Source organism: Pollicipes pollicipes, unplaced genomic scaffold (assembly GCF_011947565.3).
Source record: "Pollicipes pollicipes isolate AB1234 unplaced genomic scaffold, Ppol_2.1 Scaffold_5724;HRSCAF=6776_pilon_pilon_pilon, whole genome shotgun sequence".
NCBI classification, from domain to species: domain Eukaryota; kingdom Metazoa; phylum Arthropoda; class Thecostraca; order Pollicipedomorpha; family Pollicipedidae; genus Pollicipes; species Pollicipes pollicipes.
The window spans coordinates 7,214,082-7,238,718 of record NW_023596746.1 but is presented as its reverse complement, the minus strand read 5'-3'; the positions used below and the strand labels follow the sequence as shown (position 1 = coordinate 7,238,718).

General features: G+C 50.7%; 1 protein-coding gene across 3 annotated transcripts in view; it reads right to left on the bottom strand.

Annotated features, from left to right (window-relative positions):
- Positions 1-1,947: 1,947 nt before the first annotated feature.
- Positions 1,948-24,637, bottom strand: part of LOC119103457 (sarcoplasmic calcium-binding protein 1) — a 27,382-nt gene continuing 4,692 nt past the window's right edge. For 2 of the 3 annotated variants that reach the window (XM_037226999.1, XM_037227001.1), the window contains exons 3-6: positions 18,777-18,943; positions 13,938-14,067; positions 10,745-10,848; positions 1,948-2,130 (exon numbers count right to left, since the gene is read on the bottom strand). In XM_037226999.1, the coding sequence (XP_037082894.1) occupies positions 2,002-2,130; positions 10,745-10,848; positions 13,938-14,067; positions 18,777-18,943 (530 nt within the window). In that variant the 3' untranslated portion in view covers positions 1,948-2,001. Of the gene's footprint in view, positions 2,131-10,744; positions 10,849-12,719; positions 12,850-13,937; positions 14,068-18,776; positions 18,944-24,637 lie in introns of all 3 variants that reach the window. The other variant, XM_037227002.1, reaches the window with a different exon arrangement.

Sequence of the window (24,637 nt, the reverse complement as noted above, 5' to 3'; positions counted from 1 at the left end):
AAATGGAGCAGTGTGAGCAGAATTCAGCTCAAAGCCGTTGGATTGTGCACGTTCGACGGCGCCCTGCCGAATATGTGTGCATTTGGATGTACCCAGTTTGATGTCATGATGGTTCAAACTGCGGCGCCAGAAATGTTTCGTCTTATGTTGTTGAGGCATTAGTGCCATCAAGTTAGCATATGGATGCTTTGCGATGGCACCATTGATCAGATGCATGAGAGCATTGTGCGCGTGGCTCCCGTGTAATGCAAAGGTGCTTATGCGAACACCGATATATGACAATACACTGCCTGCATGTTGAACTTATTTATGTCTATCCTCTTTTTATCTCTCTCTCTCTCTCTTATCTCTTTCTTTTCTCATCTCCTCTCTCTATATCCTCTTCTCTCCTTTCTCTCTCTCTCTCTCCTCCTCTCTCTCTCTTTCTCTCTCTCTCTCTCTCTTCTCTCTCCTCTCTCTCTCTCTCTCTCTCTCTTCTCTCTCTCTCTTCTCTATCTCTCTCTTCTCTCTCTCTCTCTCCTTCTCTCATCTCCTCTCTTCTCTCTCTTCTCTCTCTCTATCTCTCCTCTCTCTCTCTCTCTCTACTCTCTCTCATCTTCCTCTCTATTCTCTATCTCTCTTTTTTCTCCTCTCTCTCGTCTGATCTCTCTCTCTCTCTCTTCCTTCTCTCTCTTCTCTCCTCTCTTCTCTCCTCTCTTTCTCTCTCTCTTCTCCTCCTCTCTCTTCTCTCGACTCTTCTCTCTCCTTCTTCCCTCTCTTCTCTTCTCTTCTCTCTCTCTTCTCTCTCTTCTCGGCCCCTCTCTCTCTCACTCTCGCTCTTCTCCTCTCTCTCTCTCCTACTATCTCTCTCTCCGTCTCTCTCTCTCTCTCTCTCTCTCTCTTTCTCCCTCTCTTCCTCTTCTCTCTGATCTCTCTTCGCGCTATCTCTCTCTCTCTTCTCTCTACCTCTCTCTCTCTCTCTCTCTCTCTCTCTCTCGTGTTGGTTTTTCAACGAATCACCAGTTCGCATTGACAGTTACGACATGATGACAACGGACCATCATGACATCGGAAAATTGGCGCACATTCAAAGCAGTCTGAAGACCATTGGTTTGGACCCGGCCGGGAGCAGCCGCCGTTGCGCCTCAGGGCTGCGCCCCTGCTTGTTATGCTGCGCCGCATGCCAGTGCGCCCCGGCACCACCCTGTGCCTCGGGTGGCGCCGTACACCGATAAAGTTTCAGAGTGCCCGTCTTATGATGAACTGGCGTGAATTATGGACTGGCGTGAAGTTTTGCACTGGTGCTGGCAATGCTGGCTCATCATGGGAAATACTGACAGACGTGTCTCGAGATGGCAAAACATGCAATGCTATCAGGTGTTGGCTTACAGCACTCCTTTGCAAACCCCGGGCGGTATGACGAAATCTGGAGGGACGGAAAATGCGTCTCCATTAGCAGAGATGTGGTACGTGATTAAGCTTCGCCGTAACATATAACCTCGTATGTTTTCGGTACGGAAATGCGTTCATCGAGTTTCTCGCCCGCATGCTGCCGGCAGCTAAAATTCCAATCGGAAACATTTGGTTACATTATGTTGGTTACCAACGACGCGCAGTGGACATCTCACCGGAGAACGGTATTGGACAAAGACGGCCGGACTGGGCGGCGGATGTATTTCGTCATCACCGTTGACGACCTCCGATGCACGGCACACGGTCGGGCTGCCGACGCGAAAGGCGGGCACCGGCGGCCGAACACAGGCCGCGGAACAGCGCGGCGGCTGGAGAAGGACGGAGAAGGCGAGAGCGGGAGAGGAGAGAGCAGGAGAGAGAGCTGAGAGGGAAGAGAGACAGAGGGCGCCTGCGACGAGACGCGGCGCCTCTGCTCGCGGGGTCGGGCGCCGCCCGGGGCCGGTCCGCGTTGCGCCGGGGTCAGCAGGGCGGCGCGGCGTCAGCGAGGTCACAGCCGCGGGCGGCGTCCGCCGCCGCCGGGGCTCGAGCGCGGGGGCGGGCAGCGGGCACCTAGCTGAGCTCTGTCAGCGGACCGAAGAGGAAGACAGCGCCAATCGTCTCGTCTGGGTTGCCGATGAACTGGGCGTACAGCTCCTGGAAGCGCTTGATGTCGATCCCGCCCTTCTTCTTGTCCTCTGCCTGTGGCGAGAGACGGCGTAGTGAGTAGAAGGTGGCCGTCATTTTGGACCGGTGACGTGCCTAACACATTATCCCGTACACTTTGCACACCTCGTGATACTGGCGAATCAAGCAAGGCTCTTCAGGTACCGACTACATCTGTGGAGTATTGATCAACCGTTAGATCGGAGTGTCCCAAGTGAAAGCGCTAATTTCTTTTCTTTACATCGTTAAGTCATCAAGAATGCCTTCCTGTCCTTTGGCGTCAATGGGCTAGCTTTGACGGACAAATGGCAAGTCCCTCGACGTCGGGAACATGCACGCGCCTGGACTCCAATGAGGACGTCCCTGGTGCACAACATGCCGCCCGACGCCAAGGGTGGATCCGATATTTGATAAACGCACTTCATTAAGTCATGCCCTGGAACCGACGACCGTCTTCTGCATTTCTTGCCTCGAAATATTTGATAGCAAAAAAGTAATGCCGAACCTTACCCTGTCCCCAAATCACCAGAGAGGAAAAGGAATAATGAGCTTATGCCATATTTGAATTCGGTTTTAGTCTGTATTCGTATTCCTCTGACTTATAAGCATGCAATTCATGAGTCGTGTATCCGTATGTCCGTACATTGTATACAACATCGCAGGGGAAGATCCAGAGGGGGGGGGGGGCACGGGGCCAGCCCCCCTTGGGCCCCGAAGGGCCCATTGGCTCAGAAGGGGCCCGAACAGGTGCAGTTTTTTTTTAGCACAAAACGCAACAAAACTGGATATCGCTTGACTTCCAGACGACCAGAAACAGTTGAAAGGAAACGTGAAGACCCTATGAAAAGCAAAAAAATCAATGATTGGAAAAGTTGTGAACTGGAAGTTTTAAGCCTCATTACACTGTCTAGGGGCCCTATGCTGTTTTCGCGGGACATATATGCCCACTTGCAAGATCATTTCGATCGCTAAGAAGCATTCCACGTTGCCCTTCATTTCTTTGCATTTACTCCGAAGGCCCTGCGCTGTTGTTGGGGCCCCTCCTGTTAGCGTGTCGGGCACTCCTGTCAATCACGGGCCCTTCCACGGATTGTTTCCAATCGCCGGAAAGGCTCCGTGGGCTATAGCCGGGGTCCCGTATCTCTACCTGCCAGGATATTCTCGGTTGCCCAGGGGCCTTTTACGTGGGTCTTGGTTAACCTACCGACACACTTGTGATATGCTCATGAGCCCTCCTCATTGGTCTAGGGCGCTTCTAAATCTCTGTCACTTTCTTAGGGCCCTACGCTCTTGCCGGGAGCCCATCTGATGGCCTGCTTGGGCACACTCAGTCGTTCGGGGGCTCTTCACGCTGGGTCTCGGGTACTTCTTTTCTGAATGGAGGGGCCTTACACTCCTTTGGGGGTCTATCTGATAACCTGATCGGGCACATTCGATCGTTCGGGGGCCCTCTACATTGGGTGTTGGGCACGTGCTATTTGAATGGGGCCCTACACACCTGTCGGAGCCCCTCTGTTCGCCTCCTCGGCCGCACTGGATTGCTTGGACCCTGCACAATGGTTCTTGGTGTTTGAATTTAAGGTGCTCTGCTCCTATCGGGGCCATCTGATAATCTGTTCGGGTACACCCCATCGTTCGGGGGCCCCTCGGCACTAGGTTTTGGGTACTTTTTATTGGAACGGACGGCTTACGCTCCTGTCGGGGCTCTTTCTGATAAGATGCTCGGCCCATTCGATCGTGGTGGACCCTTACATCTGGTTTTGGGTACTTCCCTTTTGAATGGAGGGCCCTCCGCTCTTTTCGGAGGCCCTATATGACCTAACCTGCTCTAGCGGGTTCGATTATTCGGGGGCCTCTACATCGTGTCGTGAGTACTTCATAGTTGAACGGAAGGTCCCACGCACTTGCCGAGGCCCCATCTGTTAACCTGTTCGGGCACACTCGAATATCCGCGGGCCCTCCACATTGCGTCTTGGGTACTTCTTTTATGAATGGCGGACCCTACGCACTTGTCGTGGAACCCATCTGTTTGCCGCTTCCCTTCATGCTGGACTGTTCGAGGGCCCTATATATTGGGTCTTGGTGTTTGAATTAAGGGCCCTACCCTCCTGTCTGGGCCACATGATAACCTGCTCGGGTATAGTCCATCTTTCGGGAGCCCTCCGCACTGGGTTTTGGGTACTTCTTATTTGAATGGAGGGGCCCCTGCGTTTCTGTCGGGCCCCTTCTGATAAGCTGCTTGGGCACATTCCACCATTCTGGGGCCATTTACATATGGTCTTCGGTGCTTTCCATTCCAATAGAGGGCCCTACGCTCTTGCTGGGAGCCTCGTTTGTTAACCTGCCTGGGCACGCTCGATCATTCGGGAATCCTCTACATTCGGTCCTGGGTACCTCCTAGTTGAGTGGAGGGCCCTACGCTCTTGACGGGGGCCCTATATGTTACATTGCTCGGACGCACTGGATCGTTTAGAGCCCTGCACATTGTGTCGTGAGGATTTCTTATTTGAACGGATGGCCCTATGTTCTTGGCGGGCTCCATTTATTAAGCAGCTCGGGCCGATGGTAGATGCAGAGGGGGAGGGGCGGGGGGGGGGGGCGGAGGGAGGCACCGAACCATGCCAGATGGACCATGCCGAGCGGACCTAAATGCTCCGAAGGGGCCCATAACTGGCCGGAGGGACACAGTATTCTTACGACAAAAACACAACAAAATTGGATGTCTTTGGGCCTGCAGACGACCGATAACAATTGTTAGCAAAAGTAAAAAGTTCATGAGCAGACGAAGTTCCTACTTCGCTGATTGAGAAACTGTGCTTGGGGAAAACTTTGGGGTTCATTACGCTCTATGTTCCTGGCGGGCGAGGGCTCGAGGATCGAGGGCTCTCTCCCCTTGGTCTCATTTGGGGGAGGGGGAGGGACTCCTCACTCCTATCGAGGCTCGTGTTGTTAACATGCCCGCTGACTCTTGATCGCACATGGGTAATTATTCATGGTCTTGGATAATTCCCCTTTCCTCGCAGGGTCCTGTGCTCTGGCCTGGGATTTATATGTCAACCTGCCGAGGCGCTACCGATCATTCAGGGCCCACCACTTTGGTCTGGGATTTTGTTTTGCTTGCTCTGAGGACCCTATACTTGTTGACGGGAGCCACTTTGCTGGCCTCCGCGGCACCCACGAGTGCTCAGGTTTCCGTCCTTGTTGGTCTTGGGGTATGAATATGCGCTGACGAATTTTTACGCGCAATTGCCGAACGTAATTTTACATGCCGCCGACGTCGTATGTGTTATTTTCATTGGCTGTTGGGTGTGTGACACTTATTATACTAAGGCATCACGTTCGTAACATATTTTGAATGCTAGGATATCTTGTACTTCTTTACAAAAGACGAAAAATTATACACTAGTCATCAGCCATCAGCTGATTACATCGCCCAGCCGACTTACCAAAAATACGTAAGCTAGGAAGCAAGTCCATGCTTGGTTCTGATCGTTGTTAGCATCTAACTCAAGTTTATTTTGCCTGTTGTTTCGAAACACGTAGCCTCAAAATCACCGTATTTAACATGACCTGCAGAAAATAAGAGAGCCCTATGTGTATGCATCCGTAGCACGCCTAGCTTTATACGACTGTGCATTGTAAGATGGGTTTCCGTATTTGTTAAATAATTAAATAAGTAAATGCATACGATGCTACACATATAGGTATATATAGGTATATATGCATACAGGTACATATATACATATATATATATATATATATATATATATATATATATATACATATATACATATATATATATATATATAAATTACATGCAGCTCCCCTTAAGTTTTATGACCGAAACGCAAGAATATATTTTTGGAGGGACCATAATCTCTAGTAGGCCCACAATATTGCGCCCGCCCCCCTCCTCTTGACGAAATCCTGGATCCGCCCCTGCAATATTGAATATTCTTTTAAAGCTCCAGAGATAATAACTCAGCCTTTTACTCGGCATCCTCATCATACTCAAAAGAAACACCGGAAATGTATAATCCAGTAATTTTTGGTATATCTTTCGGGCTACAGAAGGAGTGCTGTACCAGAGACGGACACCCTGACACCGCTTGTGGCAAAGTTGCCGGGGCAGAGTATAAAAGAGTTAATGAGCATGGGCTTCAGCCATGACGGTAGAGAACTCAACAGCCAACGGGATGCCGAAAGCTATATTCACACAATCCAGAAACTTAAGCGATTTTCGTGCACGACATCGTTGAACAGAATCTGCCGGATAAAAAGGCCAGAACGATCAATCGTGAATGTCAATACAGGCACAAGCTGGTGTTTAACTCAGACCACGTCTTTCTTTCCCTGGATTTCGGCTATTTTGCCTGTACAATTATGCTAACGCCTCCGGTGTTGACGCTCGAGGCACCAGCCGGCTGCGTACGGAACCGTCGCCGCGGCTGGACCGAGACACCAGCCGGCTGCATACGGAGCCGTCGCCGCGGCTAGGCCGAGACACCAGCCGGCTGCGTACGGAGTCGTCGCAGCGGCTAGACCGAGGACACCAGCCGGCTGCATGCGGAGTCGTCGCAGTGGCTAGACCGAGACACCAGCCGGCTGCATACGGAGCCGTCGCCGCGGCTAGGCCGAGACACTAGCCGGCTGCATACGGAGCCGTCGCAGCGGCTACGCAGCGCCAAGGGAAGACGTTATCGGAAACATCGATCTGCCGTGAGACGGAGCCCGGCGCGCGGGCCCGGCCCGGTATCCAGTTGGGCTTGCTTCGGCCGTTGATTAGTGAACGTGACATGTTTGATGTGTTTGTAACCTGGCCATCGCCAGCACGACCGTCTGCCTGAGCTCGCCGCGTCGGCCGTCAGATCGCTGCGCTGGTGCGGCCGCCAGCGCAAGCCTGCCATGGCAGGACCGAGTCAATCCTCCAGTCTGGGGAAAGGTGCTGGACTCGTATTCCCGCCTATTTCAGCATTTCCAGTATGCTCGTATACTCAGATGAAAAAAATCGCAAAGCTGCAAAGCGGTCACGTAATCGTGGTCTACCGAAGCTGGAGTAGCTCAATGCAAACAACTATGTTCGACAGTGTTGACGCGCCGTGTTGATGATTGTGTAACGCATTTCTTTACACGGTTCAACTGGACGCAGCATAGATCCAATGCTGTTTTACAGGTTTTCAGGATACACACATTGTATAGTAATATTGAGACGAGACGGGTGACCGTTTAAATGATTTTATAAATGGTGAGTTATTTTCATAGTGCTGCTACATGAACAGCCTGCGACGTTGAACATTGGTTCTGGTTTATCTGGACATCTGGCACAGGTATTCCATGACGGCAATGGGACCGTAACTTGTTAAGTGTATTTACGAAAACATGCTCATAGATAACATAGTACCAATGACCTTATTCGCTTAGAATAATCAGGAGAATGGATTGATGCATGCATTTATATTTCACGTACCTGTCTTTGTAGGAGCGAATGTCAGAAGGAAATTAATTTACTTCTGACACATTGCATAGCAATATAATTTCGATAAAGGCGTGTAGCGGAAATATCAACGCATCTATCTATCGACTCTATTGGTTGTTCTACGAGGTAGAAGGCTGTTAGTACCGTGTTACCTGTAATGAGGCCGCGGTTACTCGCGAGGCCATGAGCAATACGTAACTTGACGGCAAGAAATAACAGAGGAAATTATTTTGGTGGCGGCGGAAAAGGAGCAGAACTGTCCGCACCGGGCGCTGCAGGACAGACCAGGGTTTCATAACGCGGCACCATGAGAGTGAGGCGCCTGGGTCTAATGCCCATCTGCCCTGCCACGAACCGACCAGATACAGGCCGTTCTGACACATGTGGCGCCCATGAATACGGCCTGAGTGAGAAAGCAGGCGAACGCGAATGTGAGCCGACTCCACACACCCCGAATAACAGCTCAGGGTCAACGAGAGGCTCAGTTTTGGCGGACGCGACGAGAAGCTGTGCATGGGAGGCAGGAACATAAGCTCTGAAAGGCGGCTGGGTGCCGTACTTGCGTGGCTGCATGAGGAGCAGCTCTATCAAGAACTGAGCGCCTGAGGCGATGAGCGTAATTATATCGAAGTGTGGTGACTAGTGATGCGTAAACCCAATAGAGATGTCAGTTTTTGAAAAGACTCAGTCTTTAAGTGTTATCTAAACATACGTGACCTTCACCTTAACTGGGGACAACGAATGCCAAAGGAACTGTATCGCAACTATCCACTCGCAAACCATGTCTGATACTCCCTCTGCCAGTAGGCTTATCTTCGCGTCACCAGTCATGACCGGCTTGACGGTCGCATGACGACCAACGCGCACCGCCGTCGCCTCAGTAACAGAGCGCCGGCGCGCCCCGCGGCGGCGGCGCACAGCGGCGAGACATCGCGATCACCCGCGGTCACGGTCGCAAGCGCCGCCAGTGCCAGGCAGCACCACTGGCGGGGCTCCAACGGGCGCGGGGCGGGCGGCACCGGCGCCGCCGACGCAGCCGCGCCTGTGCCGTGTCGGCGGCCACTGACGGCGCGGCCGGGGTCGGTTAAGCCGCGAACCCTGCCCGCGTCGTCCGGCATTAGCCGAGAGAGGCAGCAGCCGCGCCCCCTGGCCGCGTCATGGAGTTCCAGCTCGGCCCGACACCTCGTGGCGTGGGCGGAGGAGGGGGGGGGGGGGGGGAGGGGGAGGAGAGGGCGGCAGGCCGACGCCGGGACCTGAGCTCGAGTGAGGCTGAGCGGGTGTGGTGGGGTGGGGGGGACACCTCGCCTCCTGCCGCTGAGGAGTGACGCGACCCAACGGCCGGCCGGCACCAGATTGGCTCGACGGAGGTCGCCGTAACATTTCCAGCCGCGCAGCAGGCATGCCGCCGGGAGCTGGTGACCGCCGGCACCCAGCAGATACCGGCCGACAGAGCCGTGCCCTGCCGGGTCACCGCCAGGGCACGGCTCTGCCGGGTCCTGACGGTGACCCGACCCGCGCCGGCCGGGGCGGCGCCGGCCGGGGTCGACTCGGCCGCGCTTGACCGACTCTGCCGGTAACCACGGCCGACAGGCGCCAGGCGAGGGTGGCACCCACGCTGGCACTGCTCTGCCGCTCCGATGGCGACGGCACCTTACAGGGCAGACAGACCCCCCCCCCCCCCCCGGCGGGTCCCACGCGCTTTACGTCGCATTGGATGACATGGCTTACATAGTCTGCCCCAATTTACGAGGCAGTCGAATTTAATAGCTGGCTACTGACTAGATGATTTTGGAGGAAGGGGACATCCGTAATTCAGACAATGAGAAAGGATGGTTTATAGTCCCCCCCCCCCCCATTACAATCAGTGTGGGTGGTTGCCACCTTATTGCCTGATCCCTTATGCTGATAGCATGTTGGATATGACAATGTATTTTAGCAATCCATACATCATCTTTGTTGTCGGGCGATGTCCTTGTATAAATTATGTGTGGGCGTAACTAAAAACGACCAATTGGTGTTGCAGAGTTTAAGTGGTTCTTATGTGCAAAATATCATCATTGCAAAGTGTTACACCGCTGAACACAGCATCTGACGGTACGTACCAGGTCATCAGTGTGGGTGGTTACCACCTTATTGCCTGATCCCTTATGCTGATAGCATGTCGAATATGACAATGTATTTTAGCAATCCATACATCATCTTTGTTGTCGGGCGATGTCTTTGTATAAATTACGTGTAGGCGTAACTAAAAACTGCCAATTGGTGTTGCAGAGTTTAAGTAGTTCATATGTGCAAAATATCATCATTGCAAAGTGTTAATCCGCTAAACACAGCATCTGACGGTACGTACCAGGTCATGCAGCGAAAGGTATGCTTTTTCGGGTTTCCATCTGACGATAGGCACACAGACCATGGACGACAGATATACAGGCAATCTGACAACAGGTACGCAGACCACCGACGACATGTGCGCAGACCATTGACAACAGGTGCACATACCATGGATGACAGGTGCACAGGCCATGGAAGACAGGTGCAAAGACCGTCGACGGCAGGTATAGACCATCGACCGCAGGTGCACAGACCATCGACTACAGGCACATGGACCATCGACGACAGGTACACAAAAAATCTGGCGATAGGCACGCAGACCATTGACAACAGGCACACAGACCATCGACGCCAGGTACACAGACCATCGACGGCATGCGCACAGACAATCTGGCGATAGGTTCACAGACCATCGACAACAGGCACACAGACTATCGACGACAGGTACACAGACAATCTGACGATAGGTACACAGACCATCAATGACAGGTACACTGACCATCAACGAAAAGTACGCTGACCATTAATGACAGGTACACTGACCATCAATGATAGGTACACTGGCTATTAATGACAGGTACACAGACCATCCATGACAGTTACACAGACCATGGACGACAGGTACACAGGCAATCTGACGACAGGTACGTATACCATTGACGAAAGATACACAGACGCAACGACAGATATACGGGCCGTCTGACAGCGGGTGCGCATACCAACTGATGACATGTGCGCAGACTGCGCGGACGATGGGGGCGCAAACGGTCCGACGACACCTTCACAGAACGCCCGACGACACGTTCACCGAGCGTCCCACGACACATTCACGGATTCACTCACGCTGCACAGTTTGTTGTAGGCGTCGTCCAGCAGCTGGATTTCACTGTACGCCTGCCGGGAGCAGCAGTCGACCCTGTACTCTTCGATGCCCACCAGCCCGTCGCCTGCCGGAGCCCGCACGAGCGGTCAGTGCTGGTGCTGCCGACCCACCACGGCACATACAAGCGACTGCACCCGGCGTTTGATTCCGCAAGGGTACAGAGCGCAATGTTCAACAACGGCATTGCATGCAGCGTTATGATTCTGTAAGCCTATCAACATTGGTCTTGCTTGCCGTTGCTATTTCTGACGCTCCGATGCGCAAGCGTCTACTAGAACACTACAGCGCAGATAGAACACCAGCGAGTTCCGGACAGGGCTACTGCGCCACAACAAACACCCGGGCTGCCGTCGGCGAGGTCACTACGCCGTGTGAGATCCGCGGATTATGCATGGATCAATGACGACGGCCGCGCCCTGTGCCTTCGCACGGCTCGGGGCTTTAGCACGCATCCTGCGATCGGAGCGGCCATCTTCCCGGCAGCGCGTGCAGGTGAGACGTCATTTCACGGTGCGACGGGCACGGGCCGAGCTCGGGATCCACGGCCGCCGGGGCTGGGGCCAGTCACGGAGCCTCGGGGCCGCGCCAGAGGTCCGGCTCGTCCGCGGGCAGGAGCTGCTCCCCGGGCGCCGGGGCTCGGAAGAAGCCAGGACACTGCGTCGTCCTGTCGCGCAGTTTTGTGACTGGCCAGTGACGCTACGAAGAGGGCCGGGCGTCCTGAACACCGTTCCCACCACGAGCGGTCGCGCTCCGGACGTCCGGTGATGCGGGTTGACCTTCTCGTCGGGTCGCCAGCGCCACCTGCAGCCGATCTGTCCCCGACGCGGCGCTGATGAGTCTTCGGGACGTGTCGGCCAACAGGCCTTTTCCATAAGGCTTTTCCGTCAACTCCAGCCGGCCAACAGGTCTTTTCCATAAGGCTTTTCCGTCAACTCCAGCCGCAAGCGCGGTTTAATTGCGTCATTTATCGGCGCACGACTTTTTAATGGTCAGACGAACGCGATCTGTCACTCGCTCTGCTCTCTGCTGTCGGCTCTGAGGTCAAACCAATCGGACTCGGCCCAGTTAGGCAGCGGCGAAGTTAGCCGTGATTTGGTGCGCGCCCATTTCGTCAGATCACGGGGAACGCTTCCTGGCCGGGCCGTTGGCCTCCCATCGCAGGGGACAGGGGCGGGGAGTCCATCGTTCTAAACATTGCTGATGTCTCCTGCATGTCTCATGTGTCTCGTGGTTCTTGATACCCTCTGCCTCCCTCGCGCGCCCCTCGCTCTCCGCTTTGCCATCACAAGAGATGCAAATGGAACAAGGTCATCCGATAGAGGAACAGACTAGAAAGATAATGCTGGTACAGGATTACCATAAGTATATTGCGTCTCATTACTGCATCGCGCGGTGTTTCGATGCTGATGTGCCAGAATTCCCAGCTGTTGAGAGCGTTCTGGCCAGAGCTCTTTGCGGAATAAATTTATCAGAACTCCGTTCAGCCCAATCTATCACTTAGGAATCCAATCCGCACGCGACTACGCATTTCTGCGAGCTCCTAACCCCATGCAGTTCAGTACATTACGGCAAAAATGCCCCACAACGCTATGCATCAATCCACTAATGCTTAGTTCAATTTTGCTGAAATGACCAATGTAATAAACATGGGCACAACTCGGACTAACCAATTTTAAAATCTAGTCATACTGGATGGGTTTGGAAATTCAGCAACCCAATCACGTCAAATCCATGCATTTATTCAAACTGCGAATAGTTCCGAAAAGTTCCAACCCCAACGAGTAAAGATCAAACTCCACGGGGATGTCAACAGCGGCTCTCAGCGGCAGCGTCCTGCGTCGGCTGGAGGGCGAGACCCGGCTGACCTCTGCCCTGACCCGGGCTACCACTGCCGTGTGCGAGCCAGCACCGGGACGTCCCCCCTAGTCTGCGTACCGTTCACGTCCAACGTGGAGAACAAGGAGTCAATGAAGGCCTTCAGCGCCACAGGCAGATCGGCGAACTGCTTACTCAGGCAGGTGTCCTTGATGGCGCACTTGAACTCGTCGACCGACACCTGGCCGTCCTGGCAGAGAGGTGGTGCGGTGAGCGGGTCACGCCCTCCCCACACGGGTCACACGCGCCCCGAGGGCGGGCGGGCAGCCGGGCTCCGGCGGACGGTGGTCGCAAATACAGTCTGCTGAAGACTCGAAGCGAAGCGAACACACGACAAACGAGGCAGCGCATGCAGACGGACATGGGACGTAGCGAAAGGCTTTCATATGACTGTCTCTGGGTTCCCGGTGATTTGTACTCGAATTTACCGCGCCCGGCATAAGTCATGCGACAGCGCGTTCGTCGAACCCCTGTCGTCGCGACCAGGGATGCCGTCATGGAGACCTGCTCGATACCAGCATGAGAAATGATTTTTCTTGCTTGATTAAAAAAGTGATCTTTAGGCGGTGCACTGTTATCTTAAGTGCACATTTCTCCACATCGTAAGATCACATCAAACCAACAGCGTCGTCGTGCAATGGTGTAAAAATGTTATTGCATGACATAAATTGCACGCACATTATTATCCTTTATCCTCACGCGGCTGGTTGGTGTGTTATGAACAAATTAAACTTATCGATATTACCTGAAAACACTGCGCCGACTGACCCGGTTTTGGGTCTGTTTGAATGCAAATGCGTTGCGCATGTTGTCTTTCCATGCTGCGATGAACACAATGTCGCTACCAACGCCTATACTAATGCAATTACCAGCGCCTTAGAGGTAACAACCCAAGACTGGCGTGGATTCGGATACCGTAAGAGGCTTCGGAACATCACATCACTGACGCGCAAGTTATTGGTTTGAGAGCCGCCGTTACACGGAAAGTGAGGGGCAGCGGGGCGTGAACCAGCGCAGCGCGCGTGCTGATAGCAGCACTGGTGGGGCAGAAACGGCAGCTGCCTGGCAGAGGTGCGTTATCATTGCCACGCCACAGACGGACCAGCACTCACACACTCCACGCCACGGACGGACCAGCACTCAGGCACTCCACGGCCGTCGGAGCGGCGATGCGGGGCATCCCACGCAGACGCCGGTGTCCGTCCGGCCGGCGGATAGGTGGACGTCGGTGGACGGGCGGGTGGACCGCACGGTGGACACGACAAAGGGGTGGCCTACCGTTCACGTCCACTGTAGAAAAGTGGGACGAGATAAAGGCTTTGAGCGCTCCCGGGAAACTGTCGAACGGCTTTCCGACGCAGGCGTCTTTCACGGCCAGCTTGAATTCGTCCACGGACACTTCACCGTCCTGGGTCCGGGGAGAGGCGGTCATCGCACGACGGGACCAGAGGTTCGGTCGGGCCTTAGTCGGTTTTCATACCCTGGCCGCACGTGTCTCGCAAATAACTGACAGAAGCTCTGAACGCGATTGTTCAAACACGCGCGGTGAGTTTTATTGAAATTTAGCCTTTCACACTCGCACTTGGCAGACTACTTTCTCTAAACATAACCGAGGGAGAAATGTTGCAGCGTGTGCGCTAATTGCGAATATAAATGCAAGAAAGAAAAAGCTACGAATTTCCAAGAAATGACAAGAGTGAAATTCATCAACAAACAGAGTGGTGCTCCAACGAGAGTGGTGACATGGTCAGTATAGTTGTAAAAAGGAAATTGTGCCAGTCAATTTAGTCCTAAGTCACGCACTTTTAGCAAAGACACTTGCCTCATGCAGATTTTCATTTGGCTCCAATTCAATAAAGGTTGTTTTATGGTAATATTTTATTAAAATTAAATCTCCCATAAGCTCCAAAAGTTTTTGTAAGATTGTTGAACTCCATTGTAGGCTGGTATGACAAATTAGCACATTGACGTAGGCTTGTGAACCATACAAAAAAGGGGTTTCAACCTTTGAGACACGATGACAGACTCATCTCAATTTTAGCACCTCAATTTTGCTTACATCAGGCACACATCTATGCGCACACAATCAGTAATACCACCAGTAAGGCCCCTTTGGCGCGTGGTGGGCGAGACCTTCGCAACGCAGACATGCCTCATTAACATGCGCCCGGGTGGCCGGCTAGATACCCTTCGCTCGGGTGGGGGAAGGGGGGTGTCAATTTGACCCCCTCCCTGAGATCTCGGGAACCAAGGAAGCTAGAAACACCAAATTTACAGTGTCTTGATCTGTACGTGAAATCACTTTGGTCAAAGTTTGAGCTTCGTAGGTCATGAACTTCGGGACAAATGAGGTCAAACAAGGTCAAATTCCAGGCTGGTCTCCAAAATGCCCCCAGAACCTAGGCAACTGTATCTAAGCAAAAGGTCATAAGTCCATTTGAGGTCAGTGACCTTGTTCGACCTTTTTCAAAGCCATGGTGACCAAATCATACAAGACTGCTCTGAGTATTGCACTTGAATAAGCAACAAAGACAACGCTGGACAGTATGTTCCGAAAAAAACAAAATGTCGACTCAGGTCATGTTAGGTCAATGACTTGTTCTGACCTCTAAGAACTCAATGAAGGATGTCTAATGCGGTTCTTGCTGTCAATAAGTTCGAAATGATCACCAGAAGATATCCCATACAAGCCCTAGAGCAATAAATCATATTGGTTTTAGCCTTGGTCTGACCTACATACCTGACCATAGGTCAACGTAATTTGCCCATTAAATATTTGTGGTGCCTAAAAAGCATCTCCGAGATGAGTGGGTTTGTCAAACACTGCGTTGTTGTATCAGATTGAACGCTTCCCAAGAAATTGCCTTCGCTGAAGCTATGGCCTGACTTTGACCTGCCGTAGGTCAACGACCTTCAAGGGTACATCTTAATTGTCAAAACCAAACGATCTACTATTTAACTGTCTACAGCTATGCGAAATATAGCGCGGCTGCGCCACGCCGTTCGGAAACCATTCTAGAAAAATCTTCGGGGGGGGGGGGGTAATATGACCCCCACCCGAGCGCGTGTTAACACCGGGACGGGTGGTGGTCAAGTTATTCCCCAAAGGCTTTTCCAAAATGGTTTCCGAACGGCGTGGCGTGGCGTGGCGCCAAATTTTGCGTAGCTGTAGAAAGCTGAATAGCGGATCGTTTGGTTTTAAGAATTAAGTTGCATCTTTTAAAGTCGTTGACCTACGGCAGGTCAAAGTCAGGCCATGAATTCTGAGAAGTCAGTTCCTAGGGAATCGTGCAATCTGCTGCAACAACGGAGTGTTGGACCGAGCCATACACCTCTGAGATACTTTCTTAAGCAACGTGACAATTGAATGAACAAATTCAATTGACCTAAGGTCAGTTTTGAAGGTCAGACTAAGATCAAAGCAGCCAATCTGTTTTATTGCTCTAGGGCTTGCTGTATGGGGTAGATTCTGGTGCTCGTTTCGAATTTATTGATAAGGGGAAACAATTCAACATCTTTCGTGCACTTCTCAAAAGTCACAATAGGTCACTGACCCAAAATGATCCAGGTCAACATTTTGTTTTTAAGGCACATACTGCCTAGCGTTATCTTTGTGGCTTATTCAAATGCAAAACTCAAAGCAGTCTTGTATGATTATGGTTACCACGACCTTCGAAAGGTTAAACGAGGTCACTGACCTTAAATGATCATGCAACCTTTTCCTTAAAGCAGGTACCTAGGTTCTTTGAGCACTTTGGAGATCAACCTGAAAATTGGCCTTGTTTGACCCTATTTGACACAAAAGTCATATCCTACAAACCTCAAACTTTGCCTGACAGAGTTAAAGTGCAGGCCAACCCGCCGTGTACCTTTGGTGTCTCTATCTCACTCAGTTCCTGAGGCCTCAGCTGGGGTCAAATTGAATCCCCTTAACCGAGCGAAGGGTATCCAGCCGGCCACCCGGGAGCGTGTTAAGAGTATCGGGTTTACCATAAATAACGTGTCTTGAATGCGTGGAGGCTGTGCCGGATTCTGCTTAACAATGCATCTTTTTGCCGACAGTCACTTTCTGGCTGTAATTATTTTGCAAAGTTTTGTTTTTAAAGTGAGTGGCCTCTCAGAAAAATTGTGTATGATTCAGAGATGCTGATAGGGGCGGCATCTTCTCTTTATTGATGCATTTTCCTTTAAGTGAGTCAAAATTTTATTTTGAAGTTGTTCCTTTCTGCCGCAGGTCGTGGGATTGAACATCACTGTTTGATAATCAACATTGTCGCATCACCTCGGAAAAATTAGAACTGAACAGCCATTTTGCTCGGTTCAGCTTCTATAAAAGTAGTTCCTGGACTACCTTAGCATTGCAATTTATCGCTTGCAGGTTAGTATGGTTTACTCAAATGCGATGTATCACGCTTCTGCATGATATTACAAGGGTATTGTTGGGTCTACAAGTAGGGTAATGTAACGTCGCGGTATCTTAGCAGTTTTGTACATGAGATGGCCATTAACAACGGCATCTTGATTGGAGTTTTAAGCACTGCTTACGATTAGCCCACTGCAGCGTTTATACCTAGCCGGCATGCAAAAACCTATGAAAAATAGATTAGCTGATTAGCTTATTTCAAAAGCCAAGCATGCATGACCCATTATAAACAGCAAGCATCTGCCTGTTCGATCCAGATTCAATATATTCCAAGCCGCTGTACTTTTCTGGTCAGATCAGTCTATACAGGCACTGCAAAGCGTTTATACAAACGAGCTGGCCACCACCGGAGGAAATGAGAAAAAAAATCCAACTAAAAATACCCGAATAAACTAAAAGGGGATGAAATGATGGTGGGCAGCTCGTTTTACTAAAAGCTTTAGGCACTCTTACCATTGAGGTCGATCGCTTGGAAAATTTTCTCGACGAATGCTCTCAATGCCTGGGGAAAGTTTGCGTACGTTCTTCCGACGCAAACCTTTTTTACGGCTGCTTTAAACTCATCGACAGTGACCATACCATCCTGCAATAAACCATCAGTTTCAGGTATCATGCTAGTTTGCGAACGAAACGGGCAAGGTGAACTTAACGGGTGGTAACTTGAACAATTGGAATTGGCATGCGCATGTGCAAAAATTAACCCAAATAAATAACTCAGAAATAAAACAATATTGATAAGCGTTTTCCGTGAATAAGCGTCAATGAAAGTTACTTCGGTGTTCACGTGCTCATTCAAGCGGCAAATGCGGTAAGGGTGGTATATGTTTTTACAATATGAATGAACTGAACAGTATTAGCTGATGAATGAATTCTTTAACCCTTTCTGTGCAATTCAGTATGAATTATTCAACCATTTACGTGGAATTCCGTCATATTATCTGTTTGTATCTGTGTCTCTAACTTTTTCTTGCTTCCATGCCGTCTCAATGAGTTTTATTTTATGACCTCACTTTTTATCGACTTTATCTTTAGCAAACTGAATTTTTTCTGTGTATGACGTGTTCGATAGACTATGTTATGCGCGTTTCGAAGCATAAGCTTCTTCAGTTCCTTTCGTCCGGGTTGAAAAGCTTGAAATTCTAGCTGAAATGCACCACAAGACGAGCACTTATCTAAGAGTCTTTGTCGCTGGGGTCCTTGTGCAGCAGTGTAGATTAAGCAGATTTAAACCTAAGATCGAAGCTTACGTTAAGCAGTGTTCGTGTGCGTGCCGGCCTCTACCATCCAATCACACAAACCTGGGTTCACAGCAGAATTTGGTGGGGAAAGTTAAAGGTGCCTGAATGCTCGAAATGTTCAATCGTGACCCTTGACGTAACCTTGTTTTTAGGGCGGCCGCTGCCACCGGCCGCAGACCATGTCTGTCAAGAACAAATAGCAAGCACCTAGAGCGACTCGAATCCACCTTCCCACGGGTGGGTGGATCGGAAGGCAGGCGCTCTAACCAACTGAGCCGTCGGGACGGACAAGTGTCGTTACACCAGTCTAAGAAGCTGGAAGTGAAATGTCACCTTGCAGAAACAACTTCATCCTCAGCCTTGAGACGACGCTCAGTGGTTGTGTGATGAGCTTAGGAAAGTGCCGTCGTTTGCGCACGAGCAAACTGCAGGTGCACGCTCCAGCAGTCTGTCTACCTTGTTGAAGTCGGCGAGGTCGGCAATTTCATTCCAAAGATTCCTCATGACCTTGCGGTTTTCTTCGTACTTGGCCTGCGTGAAATCGCCCTTACTCTCGATGATCGTCGTGCGCACTGCCAGACATTCGAAGTCATTTTTGTCCAGGTACCCATTGTTGTCGATATCTGAAACAAACAAGAGCATCAGGCTGCAGAGCGTTCCAAACTGCTCGTCACAGAGCATCGGCGGATGACAACAATACCTGCACACTTCCATTAAAAGCGGTACAACATTTCACACCGACGCATTGTTAATGCACCAAAATATTCTGTGCGCTTGTATGTTTAAATCCACACAACAAAATAGAACACAAAAAGGGAACTTCAAGAGTTACTTATTCATTTCTTTCTCTGCAAGTAGTTGCCATGTAGAAATGAGGAAAGGCACATTCTCAAAATCGTTAAATATAGCAAAGTAGCGGATCAGTTCAAGACCTACTGGTCACATCCAATCTCGCACAACAGACGAGTTTAGATTCGATTTCGCTTGGAAGATGGCGCGCGTTCCTTCGCTGTGCTTTTTCACTCGCCTCGTTTGCAGAGGTTTCCGGTGCCTTCCTTCCTTTTGACTCGACACGAAGTTAAATGGACTGCCAGGCCCTCAGCTGACAGAATAAACTGTTACCTTCCACTTGGGGCAGGTAAATACCATCGACTTCTTTCGGCTGTTTTTCTTGCGGGGCTTGCAAATTAAAGCAGTCTCCGGCCGGCCATCATCGGCTGACTTATAAGAAGCCTCCTCGCGCGAATTTCGACACAACACTGCGGGAGAAGAACTCAGAGCATTTCGGTCCGAGCCTTCATCATAACTCACAGTTTCCTTATTTAAGATAATTGGATAAAGTTTTCGGCGAGCGGCTTATCACAAATTGGAGGCCGACACTTTGCGATGAGTTTGGAGGCGTCGCGGCGGACGCGTCAGGCGTGCTTACATACCGCGGTCAGCACGCAAGCCGACGCGTTTGGAACAAACTCGGCTGCAGGTCTCAGGCCTATTCCTATTGCTTGGCAGCCGAAGGACATTTTCAAAATAATTGCTGGAATGGAGCGTACAGTGGCTTTACGTCCGCTCGCTGCACACAATGTATATATGCACCAGGCTGAAGTTCAGGGGCTGTTGGGAATTCAAGATCCACCAAATGCTTTCGTGAGCTTTCGCTTGTGTTGTGCGGTAAACTGATCTTGATGGCGCACGAGCTCTCAGACTCGGTTCGTGAGATAAGGATTAGCCACAGAGGACATGATGTGTTGATTTAACTTGCTCTTTGTAAGCACTCCTGATTGGAAGAGCTTCGCTGAGACAGGTTCACTTCTGAAACAATAGCTCAGGAAAAGCATTGTAACCAGGAAAAACTAGCTGGTGTTTGCAGCTGTCTTGATTCAAACTGCGAACCAGAGCATGGCAAAGTGTAATGTCTCCGCGAACATCATGCCGTGTTACAAAGAAGTGCTGAAATGGCGACATGGCACCCAAACGATGGTGCATTCGGGGACGCGCTGACGGAGTGACTGGATTCGCTCCCCACGTGGAGGGGGCGGGGGCGGTCTTCATCCCGGTTGCGCCGTGACCCCTGAGCGCAAAACCGACAATGCAGTCGCTGTCGTTCCATAACAAGGTGCGCGGCTGAAAAAAACGGCAGAATATTTAGTGCTTTTTAGTACTTTATTTAGTACTTTATGAACGTTTCCAATCATTTCGGGCCATGTTTCGGTGGTGTAATCAGTACTGGTCGGTGGGCCGCGACTGCTTTGATGCCAGGCGGCCGAGACCTCAGTTACAAATGACCCATGACGGCAAGACCACTGCTCGGCTACATACTAATCTAATCCGAATCCAAAGTGTTATGCGGTTTAGTGCAGTGGTGCTTCTGAAACATTAGCTTCACCACGGGTCTAAAATCGAGGACATCGAGCTTTTGTTAGGCGTTCCCATCGATGCAGCACCGTAAAGCACACAAGGTGCAAGACATAAAGGTGCAATGTTTAATCACTATCAATCAGAGATTTCTGCTTATTAATTCAATTTCTGTTCGTTGATATGGTAAGCAAACATACCTAGCACGCATTTCAGTATAACCGGTTCTGAACACGGTGCTTTGCATAGGTTTTCATTTCAGTCTTGTGGTTTCGTGCTTACACCAATCCGCTTACTTTCGCCGTCTTTTCGACAGAACACAACGTTCATGTGTGCTGTCACGTGGTGTTAGCACTAGCGCGTAAGACCTAGGCCTATTTTCAGGGGAATCCCGTGCGGTCGCTCCGATTCGCGTAGCGAGGCTTCTTTCCTGTTGATCCCACTGACGTCGTTGACAGGTGCGGACCAGTCCGCTGAAACTTGGCAGACATATCTTGTTTATTTATTCAGGCCTAATCGCGTCCGTCACGTGTGCGAGCCGGCGTGGTGTCGCGTTTGATCGGTCATCAGCATTTGCCAGGCTGAGACCAGTTGGCAGATGGCTTCATGGCTCTCAGTCTCTGTTCATCACTGCTGGTGTATATTCACTCAAAAATGTGTCAAATGATTTCGATCCTCGTGTTTGGCACGCCTGTGGGTGGCTCCGTGATCCTCGTGTTTGGCACGTCCCAGCTTGCCAGGAATTATTTTCTCCTTGACCCCGTCGCGTATCACTCTGTAGGCCAACGCCACTCGTACTTCGTTAGTTAATCCGTTCCCGTTTGTTCTAAGGCTCATCGCGAGGTCTCCCTCCACGGAGGGCCGGCTATCATCGGTGCTTGTCCGCTGCAGCGGCTCATGCGTTCTTGTTACGTCGCGAAACGTCGTCAAACCGGGACCGTGATTGCACCAGGGCATTAGAGTGACCAAGCTGATGCCAGCCACGGGTGGCAGTCTCTGACCGTGCTCGGATGGCAACGTAAAGGCAGTCACCGCGGCTGGCCTGCTGTAAAACCTGACTGAGAACGAGATGGGATAATCTGAGAATTATGTAAATCGCAGGTCCTGCGACTATCGAAGACGGCACGTCGGTGCAACTGGGGCCTCTCAGTATTGCATGGCAGCTCACGGGATGTATGAGGTGTGCGTTTCCTGTCATCATATGTCTGTCGGCACTGCTGCGGGCCCTTCCAAGGGACAATCATATTGGTCAGAGCGAGCCGGACCCGAACACCTTCCCCCGATCGGCCGGTCCAACCAGGTATGTTTGGTGCTGTTGTCGTGAGTACCGTCAGCTCACCAGAACGTTCCATAACCCTTTGTGGTGCGCGGACATATCCGCGAGAGCGCAACTTTCGCCTTGCCGTCAACGCATCGGCAATCTAGCTTACCAACATGTCAGCCTGCTGCCCGGACTGCGACTGTTTGCGCCACGACCTTGCGCTGGGTCGGGAGCTGGTGCCGCCCATGTGGCACAAACTTGGACAACTGTCGTCTCAACTTTGAAAATGTGTCACTCTGACACCAGCTGCACGTTTGATCCATGGACAATGGGATGGGGGGGGGGGGGTGAAGTATTGCAATATGGGAGTGAAGATCGTGTGGAGAATAAATTGTTGGACAAAGTAATCAGCCCAATGGAGTTTCTTCTATGCGTGCGTGGTACTCGGGAGGAGGGGGGGGGGGGGGGGCACGGCACATTATTGGCACACCGTCAGCATGTGTAATGCCTCCGAGGAACGGTCTGCTCCAGACAAGAACAACAAAGGCTGCAGGACTGGTGCACCCTGCGTCTTGCTTACGCACTGCACACCTGGAACAATTGCGTTACTGCATCAGCCTTTCTGTGTTTAAGAATTGCTTGCAAGATCATATGTACTGTATTGCATGTTTGTGGGCACTCGATGTTAACTTTAACTGTGCAACTGAAGCGTGCTTGCCTTTTGAATTCCAGCCATCATTCGAGCGCGCCTTGGTCATGCTTTTGTGGTGTTCGCACTTGGTGGCGGGCAATTGTTTCCGCATACCTTTGGTAGGCATAGCGTTGAAACTTAATGTTTATGGAACGAAAATTACAGCACAAAAATCAGTTGATATATCCCGATTTATGCTCTTTCGCACCACGACGCACTACTTCCCATCGAGCATGCGCTGGACTTAATTCGGGATCAAAACTGACCAAAAAGCACACCAAATCGCGCTAGCCCATCATTGGCCGTGAACCAACTATAACTAATAGTAACCGGTAATTGGTATTCTTCATATTATTTGGCTATGATTAATGATGGGAAAAATGTTCACGCAGGTGGATAATGTGTTGATAACAAGTGGCCCAAAAAAATGTTGTAACTCACGGGTGTCGATCTGCATTCTTTTGTGAGGGCCCTGGGTCCCCAGTGATGAGTTGCCCCCCCCCCCCCCCCTATGTTGGCTTGCCCCTCCCAATGTTTTTGGCTGGAATCCTACAAAAAAGCTACAACCAAAATATACTACAATATATATACTACATATACTACAACCAAAATGCGTGTCACATCCCACAACCGCCGTAAGCAAAGCGTCATCCCGCCATAAAGTGGCCTCCAAAGGGGCGCCTCCACGTGCCCGATCAGAAGAGACGCATGCTTCCGGTGCGTGCTCCCCAGGTCCAACTCTGCATGACTTCTACACTGCTTGAATTAAAGATTTATAAGTTAAACAGAAATTTAGCACATATTTTGTATTTAATCAAAATAAGTGTGGCTTAAGCCGGAGAAAAAATGGGGGAGTAGGTTGCCGGGCCTTCGGTTCTGTCCCTTCCCAGTAAGTTACAAAAATTGACCCTCCTGTTGTAACTAGTTCTTCCAAGTCCCCTGTCACCACACCCATGTGCTCCTTTAAAGGCATGAAGATCAACGAAAACTTCTAGCACAGCTCAAGACCACTAAAAAATCTAAGGTAAAGCAGCTATATTCATGGATGCAAATAGAAGATTAGCAAGGAAAAGATGGAAGCCACCAAATGCATACTATACCCGCCAGGTTTTGTCGCCTCGGTGATGACGTAACTTGTTCATATAGCTTATAAGGCTACACTTTGTGCTGGTTGTGCTTTGTGCTTCGAATGAGGCATTCGACACCATTCATTCAGGAAAAGACATTCATAAGTAGAGATGTATCAGTCGAATGCTGAAAGCCACGACGTCGTGATTTAGTTTTGCGGTAAAACTCATCTGATAAACGCTTTACACTGCATATTTTTTCTAATCATGACCAACATATCATCGGTTGATGGGAAGCATCCGCAGCTTTTCTCGTCTTCTTATTACTTGAAACCATGAGTTGACTAGAATTCGAAATTGAACTCGGTCCTGGATCAGGCATTGCCCTAGATCAATTTCGAGCCGGCAATTCCCTGACTTGGTACCAACCTGAATGTCAGTACACGAAGGAATCTGGAGAAAACTGTCCCCTCTTCGGTCCCACCGGTCTATCGCTTTTGTAATGTTAAGCTTTTGCCATGTCAAAGGAATACACTGGTACTATTATTTGAATGTTCCTTGATCTTGATGTGGCCTCTGCCGATGAAGTTGAGCCCTGCTAGCAGGGCTCAATTGGGAAATCTTTGCTGTCACACTTCTTATGCTGTCATACGCGTGTGCGTGACATATATCTCGCTGCATGCACCACGGTTTCTCCTAAAAGCCACGGCAATGATGACCAACACCAGAGCGGCACGTGCCATTTTCACTTAATGATTTAGTCACATACCTAATAGTCGGCCATGAGTTCAAATGAAACACACATAAGGTGAAGGAATGCCGACCCCAGGTGTGGAAGAGAGGGTGCTGGACCATTCTTCCCAAACCGAACCCCGTCTTAGTTGGGTTTTTCGATCCGTGGGAAACTGTAAGAATACCCCGAAACCTTCACGTGCGCAACAAGCAA